The sequence below is a fragment of the Brassica oleracea genome, chromosome C4 (genome assembly GCF_000695525.1).
Source record: "Brassica oleracea var. oleracea cultivar TO1000 chromosome C4, BOL, whole genome shotgun sequence".
In the NCBI taxonomy this organism is placed as follows: Eukaryota; Viridiplantae; Streptophyta; class Magnoliopsida; order Brassicales; family Brassicaceae; genus Brassica; species Brassica oleracea.
The window spans coordinates 40,986,868-41,006,793 of NC_027751.1; the positions used below are offsets into that span (position 1 = coordinate 40,986,868).

A 19,926-nucleotide genomic window follows, 5' to 3' on the forward strand; every position below is an offset into this window, starting at 1 on the left:
TGCCAGGCGTATACGTACGTGTCAAATGTATCACTTCCGCTATGATTTTTTATTGTTCTTGTTTACTTTTACAATGTGTTAATGCATAAAGTAACTATATACATAAAAATCGAAAACCGCATTTACAGTATAAATATGTTTTTTTTTGGTAACTTAAATATGTTTATAAAAAGATATGTGGATCATTGACAAAAAAAGAAGATATGTGGATCTGGCGAAAACGAATTGGAATCTTCCGAAGATAATGATATCTTTTGCTAATGTTCAATTATTCATGCGATAGGATCCATTCATTTATTTGCTATCATAAATCTTAGCATTTAATATCTAGACAATAATAATACTAACATGTGTAGTAGCATGGAGAGTTTAACAAAAAAAAAAAGTAGTGGCATGGAGAGAGCACACTGTAAATCGTTTGGGAGTTTAACAAATGAAATAAAATCTAAATAATTTTATAAAAGTACCATTATATCTAAGGTGTGGATATTACCTGAAATACGTACTTACTTAGGTTTAATTCGTTAATATTTTAAATTATTTATGTTAATAAGATACATTATGCAATCACGCAATCTTGATTGAGTGTTATTGTGGATTTGGAAATGTACTAAGCATCGTGGGTTCAAAACCTACTATCTTAGATTTTTCTTTTGTATGACTATCCAATATAAACATCTAATTTGCACTGCAAACAACCGAGTATGCATGACACCGATTGACAAACTTTCGGAAATTAGTTAGTTGGGCATCGGTCCGCCAGATATCCCCATATCTCGGTTTTTTATTTTTTATTTTGTTTCAAGTCCCGAAATTGCAGGGCCGGCCTGATAACGATGAGAGTAAAGCTTAACTAATTTTGACTTTGATATATACGTGATCAGTTAGTAAAGTAAAAATCTGACTATATTTAAATAAAGTGAAGATGCAAGAACTTGTCTTGTCACATGATCCACGAGGATAATGTTCAAGGAAAAAACATGATTCGCGAGTGTAAGGAAAACTGTCCCATAGAAATGTAAAAAAGAAAAATCAGATTCATTCATTTGTTTTTATCGCCAAATCATGATTATTATGATATTTATTGTTTTAAAGAAAAAACTATACTGGTATTAGAGTGTTTCGAAAAAATAAAAAGATGTTGGTATTGGTATTTTAGTATAATATTCCACCCAAAACACCACTGTAGAGGTGTGACATTTTAAGTTCTATGATAGTTTCAAAAATATTGATGAATGAAGCACCAGTCCTGCAAAAGAGCAAAGCCGAGAAACACTTGAATAATGGCCGAATTGGCGGTCGCATCACTGCTTTAATAACATCTTTAGCCTCAGCAGCAAAAGCAACCTTGTTGAACCTCAAGTTTTTCACGCTGTCCATGGCGCATAGCCAACTCTCTACATTAGATCCACCAAGGTGATAAATAAAGAAGATTTTTTACTACTCCATTATTTTCCCCATAAATCAGTTTACAAAAGATTGGGTTTGTAATCTTATAAGCTTTAAAAAAAATAATTATAAAACAGCATTTAAGTAAAAGACAACAAATTTGGTGGTTCAAAGGATATAATCGTTACTCCAAAATAATAAGTTAGCTAGGAAAAAAATTAGTGGCCTAAATCCTTCACTCACTATAAAAAAACAGCGATATTCTGACGGACATTCCGACGGAAAATGAAATCCTCGGAATATCCCGAGGAATTTCTGAAGAAATTCCGAGGAAACACAAAATTTGGTTTCCTCGGAATATACCGACGTAATTCCGAGGATATATCAATCCGTCGGAATATTCCGAGGAAATTCCGAGGAAATATGTGTTCCTCGGAAAAAACCGATGAATTCCGAGGAAATATTATAGACGTTGGAGAGCCGTTGAGGGATTTTACAAAATTCCGAGGAAATTCCGACGAACTAGCCGTTGGCGTTGGAATTCCGTCGGAATTTCCTCGGTCTGTCGGCAGGATTTAAACTATAAATACAAGCACTCCTCTTCCTCTTCATTCACTCCATATCTTCATCCTCCCTCTTACTCTATTTACACACGAATTTGATTCATAAAAAATATGTCTTCTTCAAATTATTTTCGTTCTTGGATCGATCGACCTCATTTGGATCCGAACACGAGATTGCTTACGGAAGAATACCAACGAGGTATAACCGAATTCATGGGGTTAGTTCACCGACAACCGGAAGCAAAAACAAGTATGTTAAGATGTCCTTGCTCTAATTGTAAAAATAGAAAGGTTATTAAAGAGTGGGATGTTTGGACTCATCTATATTTGAGTGGGATTACACGAAGTTACAAAATTTGGTATCATCATGGGGAAACTGATTATGAACATGGTAGTACTAGCGAACCTCAGCCAGCGGTTAGATTAGAAGAACCAATTAGAACGGATGTAGATTATGGTGTAGGTACTGAGCAGATGGTAAATGATCATTTTAGAGGGGAAGATTTACCCAATGCACAAGCTAAGAGATTTTATGATATGTTGGATGCTGGAAAGCAACCATTGTACGAAGGTTGCAGAGATGGTCATTCAGCTTTATCATCTGCTACAAGATTGATGGGCATTAAAACAAATTATAATTTGGCTGAAGACTGTGTGGATGCGATTGCTGATTTTGTAAAAAGTATTCTACCCGAGGATAATGTAGCTCCTGGTTCATACTACGAGGTTCAGAAACTCGTAGCTGGTCTTGGTTTATCGTATCAGGTAATAGATGTATGCAGCGACAACTGCATGATTTATTGGAGGGCGGATGAACAGCGGGTTACATGCAAATTTTGTGGAAAGCCTCATTATAAATATACGAGTTGAAGAGTTCCAGTGCCATATAAAAGGATGTGGTATTTACCTTTGACGGAAAGGTTGCAGAGGTTGTATCTGTCTGAACGCACAGCGCAACCAATGAGATGGCATGCGGAGCACTCAACAGATGGTGAGATCAGACATCCTTCAGATGCAAAAGCGTGGAAGCATTTCCAATCAAAGTATCCCGACTTTGCGTATGAAAGAAGAAATGTCTACCTTGGATTATGTACTGATGGTTTCAGTCCGTTTGGCAAGAGTGGAAGACAATATTCTCTATGGCCCGTCATTCTTACACCATACAACCTCCCCCCAAACTTGTGCTTGCGACGAGAGTTTTTGTTTCTCTCGATTCTCGTTCCCGGACCAGAGCATCCTAAGAGATCACTTGATGTGTTTCTTCAGCCACTAATATATGAGTTGCAACAACTATGGGCTCAAGGTGCTGAAACATACGATGTTTCGTGTAAAGAAAACTTTCAAATGCGGACAGTACTAATGTGGACAATAAGTGATTTTCCAGCATATGATATGTTGTCTGGATGGACAACGCATGGAAGGATATCATGTCCATATTGTCAAGATAACACTGATGCTTTCCAACTAAAACACGGAAGGAAAACGTGTTGGTTTGACTGTCACAGGAGATTCCTACCACCTGATCATCCATATCGTAGGAGTAGGAATTTGTTTACGAAGAACAAGAGGGTGTTTGACAGTCCACCTCCGGAAATTTGTGGGAAAGATTTGAAGATACAACTAAGAGATTTTGGTGCAGAAAGGACGCCAGAAGTCGGTGGACATGAGCGTTTTCCGGTAGATGCTGTTGGAGAACTACATAACTGGCACAAAAAAAGTATTTTCTGGGATCTGCCATACTGGGAGGATCATCTGCTAAGGCATAATTTAGATGTCATGCATATTGAGAAGAACTTTTTTGACAATCTCATGAACACGATCCTTAATGTTCAAGGTAAAACAAAGGATAATTTGAAGTCAAGACTGGATTTAGTCGATATATGTGCTCGTTCAGAACTTCATGTTGATGAAAATGGTAGGGCTCCTTTTCCCATATACCGACTTGATGCAGAGGGAAAAGATGCGTTCTTTGATTGGATTTCAAACGATGTGGAATTTCCAGACGGTTACGCATCAAATTTGCGTAACTGTATCGACAGAAAGGAAGGAAAGTTTACTGGCTTGAAAAACCACGATTGCCATGTAATGATGCAGCGCCTCCTTCCGTTCGCCTTCAAGGAACTATTACCACAAAATGTTCATGAAGCAATTGCAGGGATAAGTGGTTTCTTCCGCGATTTATGCACGAGATCAGTGACTCTTGAAGGTATTGAAAATTTGAAGACTAACATAGCCGTGATTCAGTGCAACCTTGAGAAGATATTTCCTCCCTCATTTTTTGATGTTATGGAGCATCTTGTTATTCACCTGGCAAGAGAATTGGAACTTGGTGGTCCTGTGCAGTATAGATGGATGTATCTGTATGAGCGGTATATGTTCCATTTGAAGAAGATGGTGAAAAATTTAAGTAGGGTGGAAGGTTCTATAGTCGCACAGATGATCAATGAAGAAACTTCAAACTTTGCCGAGTACTACTTTCCAGCAGAAGTTCAGACCAAAAACAGAAGACCTGCTCGGCATGATGATAGAGGCGAACGGGCAACATATCATGTTACGGTTCCAGACATTTTCACAGACGTTGGACGACTTAGCGGAAAACCAAAGGACCGTCGACTTACTGAGCAGGAGCGCAGTAATTTGCAAACATATTTGCTCACCAACTGCGAAGACGTTCTTCAATATGAGAGGTAAATAAATGAGCTTACAAATTTTTATTTTAACAAGTTGAAATTTAAATCTTAATTAATTACATTATTGTCATCATATACAGGATTTTCATGGCAGAAAAGCGGTTCGAGTATAGATACGCCACAGAGGACGAACTAGAAGAAATGAAGCAGAGAGAATTTACTGGATGGATGTTTACTTATGTGAGTGCTTTAAACAAATTAAAATATATTTTATCACATATTTATACTAATTCACATTTATTGATATAACATATATATATATGTGCTATTAATAGGTGTCTGCTGGTTTGGCCAGAGGTGAAACATTTGACGATTGGATACGTGAGATGGTCGTTGGACCAAACTTTGTTGTGAAGTCATATCCGAGATTTTGTACTCGAGGATATGCATTCACAACTCAGAAGAGGAGACGTTCGAGTACGACTTATGATGATGGCGTTTGTTCTGCATCAGGAGATGATGTATACTACGGACACATACATGAGATTTTGGAAATCAAGTATTTGGGCATGGTTGGATTGCGCTGTACTGTTTTCTATTGTGATTGGCACGACAACACCCCAGATCGAGGTGTGAGAACAGATGCATTTGGTGTTACATCAGTAAATTCGAGGCGAAAGCTGCAATATTATGATCCTTTCATTCTTGCTTCCCAGGCCGATCAGGTAATTAAATGTTAATTATTCAGAATGATTCATCATCATGTGTATTAATTTATAATTTTTCTAAATGTTACAGGTTTGTTATATCAAGTACCCCCGGGTAAGGAACAGAGATGATCCATGGGTTACTGTTACAAGACTCAACCCGAGAGGCCGAGTTCAGGGAAGTTCTGAGCTGGAAGACCCACTACAACCAAGCACATCCGGCAACTGTAGTGCAGCAGAAAATTTAGCTGGAGTTGGCCTTGTAGTCGATTTAACCGACTTTGGAGAGGAAGCCGTCGTTCACGTAGAGGATGAACCAGTAATTGGAGAGTTTCACCAAGATCCAGATTCAGATTCATCTAGTGATGATGACTCGGAAACAGAATATCATTGATTTTTTTTATTTTTTTTAAAGAAATACCGAGGAAATTCCGAGGAACACTTGATATAACCTCTTTCCTCGAATAATAGTTATTTGGTTTATCTAGCAAGGCAAAGCTGAATACGAATTAAAAACTACTCAGAACACAACCAAATAAAACGAAGAAACCATGTAAAAGAAATACAAACTCATAATTAAGAAACCCAAAAAAAAACTCAGTTCAAAATTAACAGAAAATAAGACCATAAAACGTTAGAATAGAAAAGAAAATAAAATAGCCGGTGATAGCTCCTACTCCTCGTCTCCTGCTCCAGATGTTCCGCATCATTGGGTCTCTTGGACCTCTTTCTTACCCTGTGTGTACCACTCGAACCCGAACCAGAGCTGGATGGAGAGTTGTCCCGATGAACTACATCATCCTTTTGGCAACGACACGGCCTGATACGTGAAATGGCAGCCCAGATCTTGTGTAGCATGTCGTTGTTTGTCTTTATGCTCTGATCTCTCCAATGTTGTTGCTGGCGCGAAGTGGCGTTCGGTGGAAGCTCTTGCAGCTTGTACTGGCTGGAGTCTGATGGGAGTAGCTGATGGGGTTGTGAATCATCTGGAATGGCTTGTGCAGCCTCATCTTCTCCTTCTTCATCAACCACGCCCTTGCCTTTGGTCTGATATTTTGGCGTGAAGAAGGATGGCTTGTCTACTAGTGCGGTAGCAGGGGGTAGGAACTCAACTGCAGCCTCTGAAAGTAGAGAAGTGAGACCGATCTGAGGTAGGTGGCAGTAGAGTGTTTTCTTCGCTCGGTCCTGGAATACGTAGACGTAAGGACCATCCCGATCGATCCTCGAGTGGGGACCAGCTATGAACTCCTTACTTACTAGAGAAATGACATCCAGGTAGTTCCAAGCAATGTTGTTTTCCGAGGAAATTCCGAGGAGCACCAGTTTGTCGGAAATCTCCTTGGAATATACCGAAGGAGTACTTCGTCGGGATATACATCGATCGATGCGTTTTTGGACATATACCCATCGATCGATCCATTTATATAAAAACGTTCGGAATATACCGAGGGACATCTTCCTCGGAATATACCGAGGGAGATATTCCTCGGAATATACCGAGGGAGATGTTCCTCGGAATATACCGAGGGACATGTTCCTCGGAATATTCCGAGGAAAGGTGTCCCTCGGTATATTCCGAACGTGTTTTTATAAACGGATCGATCGATGGGTATATGTCCAAAAACGCATCGATCGATGTATATCCCGACGAAGTACTCCTTCGGTATATTCCAAGGAGATTTCCGACAAACTGGTGCTCCTCGGAATTTCCTCGGAAATGTGTTTCCTCGGAATTCCGTCGGATATTTCCGACGGAATTCCGAGGAAAGAAGAAATTCCGAGGAATTATTTTCGAGGACTTGTTTCGTCGGTATGTCGTCGGAATATCGTTATTCCGACGAAATTTCGATGATTTTTTCCCTCAGTATCCATGTTGTTAGTGACTTAGCTGGTTTGTCTTCTGGACCTAACATACATATGGTGTCATCATCATTCATTTTATATTCGTGAGCCGTGATTTGAGTATATATGTGAAATATATACGAAAATAAAATAGATTAAAATTTCGTAATACTATACACAAACTCAACAATAGACCTCCAGTGGTTCACACAAATATTAACAAATAGCGTGATTGCTATAATCTCACCGATATAAAAAAACGTATTGTTATTAATTTATTATTAAAATTTAAAATTAATCTGTCCAGATATATTCAACGGTAGCTTCATATTATTGCACAAACAAGTAGGAGTTGTATAGTCTTCATTATTCACCCTGAATTCAATTATTTTCATAATATATAAACATAAAATCTAAATCCACGTAACGGAGGACTTGATTTTAGTTTTCTTTCAAATGAATACAATATTTCTTACGTAAAAGTAATGGTATTGGCACTTTGGACAGTGATAAGCAATTTAATATATGCGAGGGCTGCAATTCACCCCCAAATAACATGTTGAATTACCATCATTGATTATATAATTGCGTTATTTTTATTTTATGTTTACGATTAGAAGATTCCTAATCAAAATTTAAACTAATATGTAGAGCAAGCATGACCAACAATGATTGAAATCTCAATGGAAAGACTTTAACCACTAAAAAACCATAATACGTTGTTGATCATACTGTTTTTTTGTTTATTGACTTTTGGCAACAAAATCTAGCTATATTGTGGTAACAAAAAACTATCAGTCAATTTTCGCTCTGACATCCATATGGATGCCATACATCGAACTTTTTGTTTTGCTAACAACCATACATCGAACTTGGACCTTGAATTTTTGAGACACAACACAAGTGTATTTAACATGTTATTTGGGGGTGAATTGAACTGTGAAGGTATTAGAATTTGCAATGAATCATTGTAAAACAATAGTTTTTATCATCAGTTCAAAAAATAAACAATAGTTTATATCATTCAAAAATGTAAAATCAAGAGTTAGCTAGATGTTTATACATTTCATTATATACATAGGACATATGTATATTATTTTGGGAAAAAAGTATTCTAAAATGAATAGCGCGAGTAAACTATATACTCCTACGATTACGAAAAAAAGTATTTTGGAATTTCTAATATCTAAAAATAGTACATTTTTATTATATGTTATCACTCAACCATATTTCAGATGATTCTTTATCTACTACATCATCTGATTCTTCGGCCATGCTTGATCTCGGCCGTTGTATTGTAAAGCCACTGACTCTCAAAATTTTGTTTTTATCTCAAGTTGGATACATTAATTGCATGAATCTACAAAAAGAAAATTATATCATTAGTTTAAAATCATGTTAGTTTTCCAACGTTAGATCTTATCGCATATGTAGGTACTCAGATGTCAACGCATTAATTATAAAATTCATACAAAACAATACACACATAGAAAAATGTGAAAAAAAATTACGTAAATAAGAATTTATGGATTTCTAATTAGAGAAGAACAACATAAACCAAAGTAACTATTTGTTATATACGATCTTTTTTTCACTCAAATTTATAGAACGGGTGATTTTTTTCATATAAGATGTTTTAATTTATTTTACATGATAAAACATCTAATTTTTCAAATGGAGTTCCAAAAAAAAATATAAACCTGAAATCCTAAACGTGAAATAGTCAAAACTCATCGAAAGTTATCCAAAAAATATTTGTTTTGTCTTTATTTATAAACTAAGTATTTAGACCATTATGCGGACATAATCATCTTACAAATATTTATAGTAAATACACTCTAAGTCCAAATATCATCATGCTAAGTTATTTTTATGCTCTTGATTGTTTTTTGATAGTTTAAAAAAATTTAAAAGAAATTGAAGAGATAATGATGATATTTTCTTACTCGATAAATATATAAACAGATCTATCTTACTATACATAAATTTTAATCTTTTATGAGGAATTTTCGTATTTATCACATTGTTAATACTATTATTCATGTTTACATTCACTAAATGAACATTTTCACAAATACTTTCTTTATTAAGTAGCAAAAGAACTCGGGAAATTACCTAAATACAACATTTTTAATACCATTTTTATGTTTATAATAACTACTTTACCCTCACTTTTAAAACGGTAAAATACCACTTATAACCTTAGGGTTAACTAATCTAGCTAGACTTATAGTTTATAGTTGATGGATGAGGTAGGGTTATATAACGCGGAGTTTAAGATTCTAATAAATATATAAAAAATACTTAAATTTATTTTAAAAAATTATAAAAATAGTTTCAAAAAGAATTTTTGAATTTCAAAAAGAAATTTTGGAAAAAAAAACAATTTGAGAAAAAATCAAATTCTTTTAAATAAAATATTCGAATTTGAAAAACGTATAATTCGAAAACTATTAAAATAAATATTTTTTATTTATTATATATATAAAGCAAGTGTATAAGAGTCTTTTGTCTCTTAATGAAGAAGATATTTGTGAAAATGTCTCTTTAATGAAGGTAAACATGAATAATAGTACCAACAATGTGGTAAACATGAAAATTCTCTGAAAAACTCTTATCTAAACATGAAAATTCTCTAAAAACTCTTATATCCTTGCCTTATATATATAATAAATATTTATTTAAATAAATAAAAAATAAGAATTTTTAATGTAGTTTTCGAATTATAAGTTTTCAATTTGAACATTTTTATATAAACAAATTGAATTTTTTTTTCAAATTTTCTTTTTGAAACTATTTTAAAAATTTTTAAGTATTTATTTATATATTTATCAGAATCCTAAACTCCACTTTCCAAAATCCTACCCTCAAATATAAAGTCTAGATTAGTTAACCTTAGAGTATAAATGTCTTTTTACCTCTTTAAAAGTGAAGATAAAAATTGTTAAGACAATATTTTGAAAACCGGACCGGACATTGACTCGCCATTGTAGCTGGATCAATGGCCGGACCGGTCTAACAGGTTCAACCGGGTTTTAAATTTAATCCAATTTTAGATGAATTAACTATATGTATATATGTATACTATAAAATTATTTTTATAAAATTTTATATCATTTTCAGAATCTAAAAATGATATGAAAACAAAGTGAAAACTTCAAAAATAATATAAAATATAATAAAAACTAAATTATTTAGATATATATTTAAAAAACAATATGATTTTTTTATGAAATCTTTTAAAAACTAATGTTTCTTAATTATTTTTACTTGAATTTGAGAAAACCTGGTTTTAATATCAAACCGTGTCACCGGTTTTAGTGAGTTTGTACGGTTATTGACCGAGCTTACCGAAACCCGAAACCGATTAGAAGGCCGAGTGACAGTCCGACCGGAAACCGATTAGAAGGCCGAGTGACAGTCTGACCGGTCCAACCGACCGGTCCAACCAGTCATTCCGGTTTGGTTTTCAAAACACTGGGTTAAAATAAACATGAAAGGTAGTTTCAGAAATGTGATATTTTTGGCAATTTCCCTAGATTTATTTATTGTAATAGATTTATGGTTACTTATATATTGATAAAATAATTATTATTAACAGTATTAATGATTTTAAGTAGTCTAACTTTTATTATGAGATACTGGAATGGAAAACATTTTGTAAAAAATATATTTCATGATAATTTATAGAAAAACTTAAAAAGAGAAGTGAATTTAGATAATGGTAATATTCCTTTGAATTGTTCGATAAATATATAAAAATCTTATCTAATTATCTAATAGATTTTATTCGGTTGTTGTCTATACGGATGCTGAGCTATCAGTTTGGCTTGCAAAGTCTATATGAATCTGTTTAAGTTGATGACAATAAAATCTAACAATTTTATATTTTTTAAAAATAAAATAGGTAATAATAATTTCATTATTATACTAGGTTTGTGGTTAATTTGTTATGGTAAATAATAAATAATTATTTAAATAAATAAATAATAAAAAAATAAAAAAATATTTTTTTATGTTTTCGAATCATACTTTTTCAAATTCGAACTTTTTATAATTTATTTGAATTTTTTTTTCCAATTTTTTTTTTTGCAAAATTTCTTTTCGAAAATCGAAAATTATTTTTGAAACTATTTTTTTTTAATTAATACTTTTTTAAGTATTTATTTATATATTTATTAGAATCTTAAATTTCACATTCTAAAAACTCTACCCTCTAAACTCTAAATCTAAATTAGTTAACCCTATGGGTATAAATATTTTTTATCCTTCTTTAAAAATGAAGGTAAAAGTGGTTAGTGTAAATAAGAAAAGTTATACTATGAATGTGGTATTTGTACAATTTTCCATAATTAATTGTTAATTATTTTTTGGGAAATTGCCACAAATACCACATTCATAGTACCACTTTTTATGTTTACACTAACCACATTTACCCTCACTTTTAATGAAGGATAAAAGACTAAAATTTTTCCTTTAATTATTACTTACATTATATTAAAGGAATTGACACAAATACCACATTCATATTACCACTTTTCATGTTTACACTAACTACTTTTATCTTCACTTTTAATGAAAGGTAAAAGACACTTATACCCCTAGAGTTAACTAATCTAGACTTAGAGTTTAGAGTTGAGGAGTGGAGTAGGATTTTTGGAATGTGAAATTTAGGATTCTAATAATATATAAATAAATACTTAAAAATATTTTTTTAAAAATTAAAAAATAGTTTCAAACATAATTTTTGATTTTCAAAAAGAAATATTGAAAAAAAGTTCAAAAAAGAAAATTCAAAAAAGTTCGAATTTGAAAAAGTATAATTCGAAAACATTAAAAAAAATATTTTTTACTATTTTTTATTTTTTATTTATATAGATAATAATTTATTATATATATATAACAAGCATATAAGAGTCTTTTGCCACTTAATGAAGAAGATATTTTTGAAAATATCCCTTTAATAGTGGTAAAGATAAAAAGTGGTACCTTGAAAGTGGTAAACATAAAATTTCCCTTTTTTTGTTACCACGAAGGAACTTAGTTTTCCACAAGCCCTAAAACCAATTAATATTAAAACATGTTTCTAATTCTTTGATGATGATAAAATATTTGTTCTTTGTTTTTTAAAACGCATCTTCCATTTTTCCTATGACAGTTTTATAATGTTAAGAGTACTAGCAACTTCAACCGCTCTAACTTTCAATGTAATAATTTAGAATTAAAAAAAAATCACTTCTGAAGTAATAGTATATTAATTTTTTAACAAATATTGAGTACATTTTATTGTTTGAAAAAAAAAGAATACAAATATCTTTTAATATTTTAAAAGATCTTGATAGTTTATGAAAAATACAAAAGGCAAAACTTACCAGATCGGGTAACCGGTTGCTGCAATTCGTCGGCCAGATTCATATAACAATTATTTAAACAAAAAAATCAACCCATTTGTTCTATTCATGCGGATATTATATATTAGTACGAAATAAATAAATAAATATCCAAAAAAATATTATTACCTAGGTCCTAATCAATACTCTGCACGAACATTGTGAAGCCGCGTCAAGTCAAGAACCCACTATAAAGAGTTCACTCATCCACGTTCACCTAACATAACAAAAGCATATACCTACTCCAAAAAATAAAAGTAGAGTTGTGCAGTTGTCTCCATAGAACTATCTTTTAAGGTACTGCTTTAGGCTTTTGTTTCTTATCCAAATTTTATTCTTTCAAAACAACTTCGCTTTCTTGTTTTTTCATATCAAGAACAATAAATTTCAATGGTCCGAGTGTTCTTGAAAACACTAATTAATAAGTAAACGTTTTTGTGATTTCCACAGGCAAATGGAAGATTCAAGCTTCACAGATTTGATGATCGACACTGATGAGTATTTGGTTGATGATTGGGAACAAGATTTCCCGGTGATACCCGCCGAAACTACTGATTATCAGAGCACAAAACCGGGTTCTGGATCCGAATACGGATCCGGGCTCAGTTTGATTCCCGAGAACAGACCAACAAAGCAAATGAAAGTCAACTCAACATCTTCCTCTTCTCCATCATCTTCTTCTTCTTCTTGTGGTTCGCTCACAGCAGCACAAGTGATCTCGTTCGGTTCTCAAGACCCGAAGATGAACGTGGTCGAGGCATCGTTTAACTTCTCTAGCCAAGCAAACATGGAACCGAACGTGAGGTCCAAAAGAAAAGAGTGTGGTAACAATGGAGGAAAAAGAGAGCCACATCTATTGAAAGAACATGTTTTGGCTGAACGTAAACGTAGACAAAAGCTCAACGAACGTTTGATTGCTCTCTCTGCTCTTCTTCCTGGCCTCAAAAAGGTCAGAGAATCTAGCAACCATTACTTTGTTCCATTTAATATTATTTTTAAATATTAACTTTGCCATTACGTTGTTCCATTTAATATTATTTTTAAATATAACTTTAAGCAAAGTTAATTTATAATTATAAAAAAAAAAAATTCCTGCTTGCGTTTCTATTTTTTTCAAAAATAAACTTACCTATATATAGAGTTTCTCTATTTGAAAAAATATATATATACAAAGGAGTTGGATGATCTTGTGATTGTAAAAATTTGTGAAAAAAATATCTTAAAGAAAAAATGCATTTTATAGTTGGTAAAATTGCATTTTATGTAAGTTCAAAAAAAATTGCATTTTATTTCCTTTGAAAATTTAGTTTCAAAAAATTGCACTGGACTTGTAAACTGCCGGATGTCCCTTAAGCCATGATACTAAACAAGATTTTTATAAAAAAATGTGTTATGTGTATAGGCGGACAAGGCAAGTGTTCTTGAAGACGCGATCAAACATTTGAAACAACTTCAAGAACGTGTCAAGAAGCTGGAGGAAGAGCGAGTGGGAACCAAGAAAATGGATCAATCGGTTATATTGGTGAAGAGATCTCAAGTGTATATGGACGATGATTCTTCATCTTATTCTTCTACTTGCTCTGCTGCTTCTCCTCCGTCTTCTTCTTTAGACGAAGTTTCTATTCTGAAGCAGACCATGCCTATGATCGAAGCACGAGTATCAGACCGAGATTTGCTGATTCGAATTCATTGTGAGAAGAACAAAGGGTGTTTGGTTAAGATCTTGAATTCATTGGAGAAGTTTCATCTAGAAGTAGTCAATAGTTTTACTTTACCCTTTGGAAACTCAACTCTCGTAATCATCATTCTCACTAAGGTAATAATATCTTATAATATTTTGAGATTAGCATATTGATTTGTTCCATACAAAAATGTAATTGTTCTTTCTTTTTCCCCTAATATTTTTGCAGATGGACAACAAATTTTCTCGGCCTATTGAAGATGTTGTGAAGAACATAAGACTTGCGTTAGCGGAATAGTATTTTTCATAACCATTATGCGAATTTCGCAGTGACTAAAACGTGTGATTTGATCTCCAAAGTCAATCAGAATACTTGTTTTCGTTTTTTTAATTAGTAGTTGGATAATAAAAGCAGAGGAATGCATGAGATATGGGATGTGTTTGAGTGTAATAGCTGGATTTAGTGTGTGTGTGTGTGTGTGTGTAATGATGGGCTGTATCATTGGTTTGATTTTTTTCCATTATCAATGGTTTGAATTAATAATGAAGATCCGTGAGTTTTTAATTGGTTTTAGAGGAACAAGAAATCTCGCTTGATTATGATTTCACAACTAAGCTGTTAAGTTAAATAATCGAAGACTTGTCATTAATGACGTAACTAGATACATCGGTCCACGTTTGACAAAAAAAAAAAAAATAGAAAAGAAAGTTGGTTGGTGGTCCATCTAGAACTTTTTTTATTCAATATAGTATACCAAAAACAATAACATAAAAATTGATTGGATACACTTTTTGTTTTTATTAATTGGATACATCCCATCAAAAAAATTAAAACAAGCTCTTGAAAAACACATCTAAACCATTAGAAATATGATCGGACAGATAAGACTTTAAGAAAAATCAATGGTGAAGCTCACACCGAATTTATGTTGGATTTTGTCAATATATTGATAAAGAATGAACTTTGTTCCGCGCTTTTGAACAATTGATAAATCAATTTTACCACTCAAATTTACTTTTAGACAACTTTTCCATATCAAATAATAAAAAAAAAAAAAATCTTGTTCATTATTTAAAAGATTCATGATAAAAGTTTACAATTCCTTCAGATCCAAAACAGAATCATATAATATCAGCATCATTTCACGCGTCACTCGATCATATCAATTCTAAAAGATTCAATATTTTTTTATGAAGCATATTAGTTAATAATAATGACAATGTCTTGTTTAAGTTTTGTTTTTTTCTTTTGAGAATTTGTCTTATAATTGTAATGTCTTGTTCAAGTTGTTAAATAAAACAGAAGTCGAATAACAAATTGAGTAGGATCCAAAGGGGAGAAAAATCCAGCTTACCCATCTAAGTTTTATTTTGCTTGTAATATTATGGTTTATCGGGATGGCTCTCGTTACTTTCTTCAGTGCATAGCAGTGTTTGAAATATTTACATGTATATCGGGATTGTGTATCAAAGTTTTGAAGTTTACTTACACTTACAGCCGATAAGGCAAGTCGCGGCTCTTACGTGCAATAACACTAAGTAAAATAACACAAATTTGAGGAAACAAGAGGAATAAGCCACTGGTTGATAATGTGGAGTGACTCTTACGTGCAATAATACTAAGTAAAAAAGCACAAATTTGAAGAAACATACCAAGAATATAAGAAAATGAACTCATAAACGTTTTTGTATCTAAGAACAGAGTGACTGCAGTTTATTAAATCTTCAAAATCAGACTACTCGCAGGAGCTTTTATTGCGAGGCATTGTTCTTATTCCAAGCAAATCACTATTCGAAAGATAAAACTAAGTGTTTGTCAACGGTCTTTACTTCTTCACAAAGGTAACCCCTTTCACAATACTCCCTTCAAGCTCTTTCTTTGCCTTCTCCAGTCCCATCCTGACCAACAGGGAACCAAACCGATATGAACACAGAACAAGTTCGAAACCAAAGTGAACTAAACATAAGATTTTAAATATTACCTCTCGTATTCATTCAATGGTCCGAGACCGTACACTTCATCGACCCCACATCTTCCTAGACGCACCTTTGATGCGAAGAAGGGAAGCTCAGTCACCTGCGTAACGAATAAGATAAAGTTTATATGTAACTAAAGAAGCTAAAGAAAGATTATACAAAATGATATTTTCAGAAGGACAGTACGTGAGATGCCACAAATGCACACTCGACGATGTTTGCATCGCCTCGTAGACCCTTGAGGCAAGCATCTGCAAACTTCACGGCTGCGTAAGCCTGTAATTGGCATTCAATGTGATGAGACACAAATTCAGAATGTAAAATTTGAAACTCCACATGTTACAATAAAGACCTACCATGGATAGTGTTGCAGAACCTGCACCAGCTTTCGCCTGGAAAGTGATTAAAAACAGTCAATTCAAAGTTAATAGCAAAGGAAGCTGAGAGAAGGGCTTATATGTACCTCGACAACTTCAGTGCCACCATTTTGGATGCGGTCTGTGAGATATTCAATCTCTTTTTGCGTGAAAGAGCAAGGAGGTTTCACCTGTAACATACATAGTGATGAGAACATACACATACATAGAGTTTTTGAACAATCAGAAAGATGGTGAATCATGTTAAACCTGAGAAAGCAGAGGCAAGATTGTAACTCCTGCGTGTCCTCCAACAACTGGAACATCAACTTCTCGAGGATCAAGACTCATTACTTCCGCCTGTTTCAGACCATAAAAGGTCATCGCATTAACCAAGTTATCAAACCCAAGAGATAACAAAGAAAGTGTGTTTATGAGTGCATACCACAAAAGTATTAGCTCTAACAACATCCAGCATGGTGACGCCCATAAGTTTCTTTGGATCAAAAGTGCCAGCTTTCTTGAAAACCTCGGCTGCGATTGGCACGGTAGAGTTCACCGGATTACTGATGATATTCACAATCGCTTTGGGACAGCACTTGGCTATAGCTTCAGAGAGTGTCCTAACGATGCCAGCGTTGATTTTGAAAAGATCATCCCTGGTCATCCCTGGCTTCCTCGGAACACCAGCTGGTATGATCACTAGATCCATACCCGTAAGTGCTTCCTCCAACTGCGATTGCCCGAGAAATCCACGAACCTGAAACAAAATTTCCCAGAACATCGACACAAATCTCAGAGTTTAAAATCAGTGTAAAATCAACTATTTGTATCTCTAACAACATATCTATCAAACCATCATATAAGTACCAATGAGGAATATGCAGCAATAGAATTTAGAACTAAAGACAGAGCTAGTGTCCATGAGCTTGAGCTCAGTCTTCTCAGCTCGTTAACTAGTTGTAACAAGCAATTTCTCTATTAAACTACCGTATAAGTATTACAACTCATGATCGTCGCCTAAAATTGACTTAGAACAGAACTAGTGTATGGTCCATTTGTATGATCTTGAGTTTAATGTTCTTAGCTCCATTTGTATGAGCAGTTTCTCTACTAAACCATATAACAATACCAATTTTTGAAACAAAGCCTAAACTACATCCATGAAAAAAATTATTAACTTTTGATAGTCATAAGCTCATTTTCCTCCATGAAACCATCATCTAAGTAGCAATTTTCGATCATAGCCACTAGAATCTATAACTAGTCTCCATGATCTTGAGCTCAATATTCTCAGCTCATCAACTTCTCTATTAAACTATCATATACTCCCCTCCTAAGGGTCATTGTAGAGTACAATTTTTGTTACAAAATAAGTGTGTTTTAGAATTTTAATGCCAAATTTATTAATTTTATGTGTTATATGACTTTGTATTTTTCTATTGGTTGAAATATGGTTATGTGTATAAATAATGATGTTTTTATTTTAAAAATATACAAAATTAAATGGTTTAAATCTGTGCTCAAATCTAAAACGACACGGAAAACTTAGAATCTTGAACTTAGAACAGCACCAGCGTGCAAGATCTCGGCTTTTAATGTTCGTAGCCTTAAAACAGTAACAATTTTCGAATCAAAGCTAGAAGTTTTTAACTTGAAGCTCATTTCCCTCTAAGGTAGCTAGTGTCGATGATCTTGAGCTCAAATTCAATGTTGTCATCAATCAAAGCGTATAGAAATGCTACAGAACTTACGATGGCACTAGTGTCCATGTGACTAATATCAGCGGTGACACCAGGAGCATTCGCAACGTCGTAGAGATGAAGAAGCGACACCAAAGGATTCATCTTCATCAACATCGCCAGAGGCTGCCCTATCCCTCCCGCTGCTCCCAGTATCGCCACTTTGAAACCGGGCGACCCGCCTTTCGCCCTGCAACCCACCCGTTCAAGACCCGACCCGGAACCAATCTGAAAAAAAAAAACAAATCGAATGAAATCGGAACAAAATTTTTAAAAAATTCAGATGATCGATCCGATCGCGATCGCCTAAATTGCCTACGACGAGACGGATCAAGAGATAATCGTTTGAAATTGAATATTCTAGAAAAGGGAAAAGGAACCTGATCGAGATTGGGAGGGTTGAGATGCGCAGAGATTCTCGCGATACGCTGGTTTGCATCCATAGCTCTGCTTTTTTTTTTGTTTGCTCCGATTAAAAGTTTGAGAATGTGATGAAGAGGAATCGGCAGGTTTATATATTGATTAGAGATAGAAGATGACGTCAGAAATGGTTATATGTATTGGGAAGCGTGGCGTCCTCACAGCTTATCTTCTTCTCTTCCTTCACGGCGCCTTCTTCTCGATCCATATACTTTACAAATAATCGTTCTATTTAACTAAATAGTTTTATGTTCTGCAATTTTATTTGTCAGCCAGTTCCAAATTTGGATAATACAGAAATCGCAACGTATTTTTGTAGGCTATTTCAGCTTCCATACGATGGTTAGAGACGGACCCGGCTGCTGGAACTATAGTGCATAAGATGGATGGTAAAAAAAAGAGAAAAACGAATAAATAAAAATGAGTAATTCTTTCAAATAACTATTTTTTAAGTTTTTTTTTCACCAATATAATATTAAAAAATGACTGAAATAGCCTTTTTTAAAAAAAAATTAATTTTTTTTTATCTTTTAAAATTTGAAACTTCGCCCTTTAAATATAAATTATAAGTCTACATTAGTTTTTTTCCGTCTGAATTTGATTGATGAAATTGAAAACATACAAAGTGACATCCAACCGCCGGCGGAAACAATTAACATCCCCGAAAACATAGCCCATACAAGGGAGACTCGAGCCCAAACAAAAGACAACACAAAGAAACATTACATCAAGCACTTAGATAAAACTACACTTCTAAATCCAAATCCATAGACAAACTCTAAGAAAGTGAATAGCAGCAAGTCGACCAATCCTGGAACTGCAGTCACTCTTGCCAAGAACCAACCAAGCACAAGAGAGAGTAAGCGATGCAGTGGCCAACACAACAACACAAGACCAAACATACCTGAACCCTCGGTTCACGGTACCAAGCCAGAACCAAAACGCCTAGCACGAAACTTCAAAACAAGAGGAAACCAACACCTGAAACTACAGCCCCCTCCTCCAGCGAACCTTCATCGAAATCCTAAAACCCAACCTCCTTATACTGCTTCCCCGAAGCCACCAAGGAATGAAAGAATCATAAGAATAACCGGAACACACATTTATTAAAAGGCCGCGAGAAGGACTCCTTCAAAACTGAAAGATGGAGAAATGACAAGAGCCCTGCAGCTTCTGAAGAATAATAGGCATGTTCTGCTCACCACACTCAACCACGCCACCAACACACC

At 34.1% G+C, this 19,926-nt stretch overlaps 2 protein-coding genes across 3 annotated transcripts; one reads left to right on the top strand and one right to left on the bottom strand.

The window, feature by feature from the left end:
* The first annotated feature begins 12,717 nt into the window (after positions 1-12,717).
* LOC106339573 (transcription factor NAI1) lies at positions 12,718-14,752 on the top strand. 2 transcript variants are annotated; one of them, XM_013778405.1, is made up of 4 exons: positions 12,718-12,818; positions 12,972-13,470; positions 13,924-14,337; positions 14,432-14,752. In XM_013778405.1, exons 2-4 carry the CDS (start codon positions 12,976-12,978, stop codon positions 14,498-14,500), a joined length of 978 nt encoding a protein of 325 aa, XP_013633859.1. In that variant the 5' UTR covers positions 12,718-12,818; positions 12,972-12,975; the 3' UTR covers positions 14,501-14,752. The 2 variants fall into 2 exon arrangements, with proteins under 2 accessions (XP_013633859.1, XP_013633861.1); XM_013778407.1 differs by lacking the exon at positions 12,718-12,818 and having other exon boundaries at positions 12,837-13,470.
* Positions 14,753-15,830: 1,078 nt separating this feature from the next.
* LOC106336611 (probable malate dehydrogenase, glyoxysomal) lies at positions 15,831-18,968 on the bottom strand. Its single transcript, XM_013775493.1, has 9 exons — positions 18,658-18,968; positions 18,290-18,505; positions 16,981-17,295; positions 16,806-16,895; positions 16,643-16,726; positions 16,536-16,571; positions 16,366-16,455; positions 16,185-16,279; positions 15,831-16,101 (listed from the first exon to the last, which is right to left on the bottom strand). Exons 1-9 carry the CDS (start codon positions 18,718-18,720, stop codon positions 16,029-16,031), a joined length of 1,062 nt encoding a protein of 353 aa, XP_013630947.1. The 5' UTR covers positions 18,721-18,968; the 3' UTR covers positions 15,831-16,028.
* Positions 18,969-19,926: the final 958 nt, after the last annotated feature.

Coding starts and splice junctions, on each gene's coding strand:
- LOC106339573 (XM_013778405.1), top strand. CDS start 12,976: ATGGAAGATTCAAGCTTCACAGATTTGATGATCGACACTGATGAGTAT. Junction 13,471..13,923: donor TTCTTCCTGGCCTCAAAAAG/GTCAGAGAATCT, acceptor TTATGTGTATAG/GCGGACAAGGCAAGTGTTCT. Junction 14,338..14,431: donor TAATCATCATTCTCACTAAG/GTAATAATATCT, acceptor ATATTTTTGCAG/ATGGACAACAAATTTTCTCG.
- LOC106336611 (XM_013775493.1), bottom strand. CDS start 18,720: ATGGATGCAAACCAGCGTATCGCGAGAATCTCTGCGCATCTCAACCCT. Junction 17,296..18,289: donor ACATGGACACTAGTGCCATC/GTAAGTTCTGTA, acceptor ATTTTGTTTCAG/GTTCGTGGATTTCTCGGGCA. Junction 16,280..16,365: donor GTGCATTTGTGGCATCTCAC/GTACTGTCCTTC, acceptor TTCGTTACGCAG/GTGACTGAGCTTCCCTTCTT.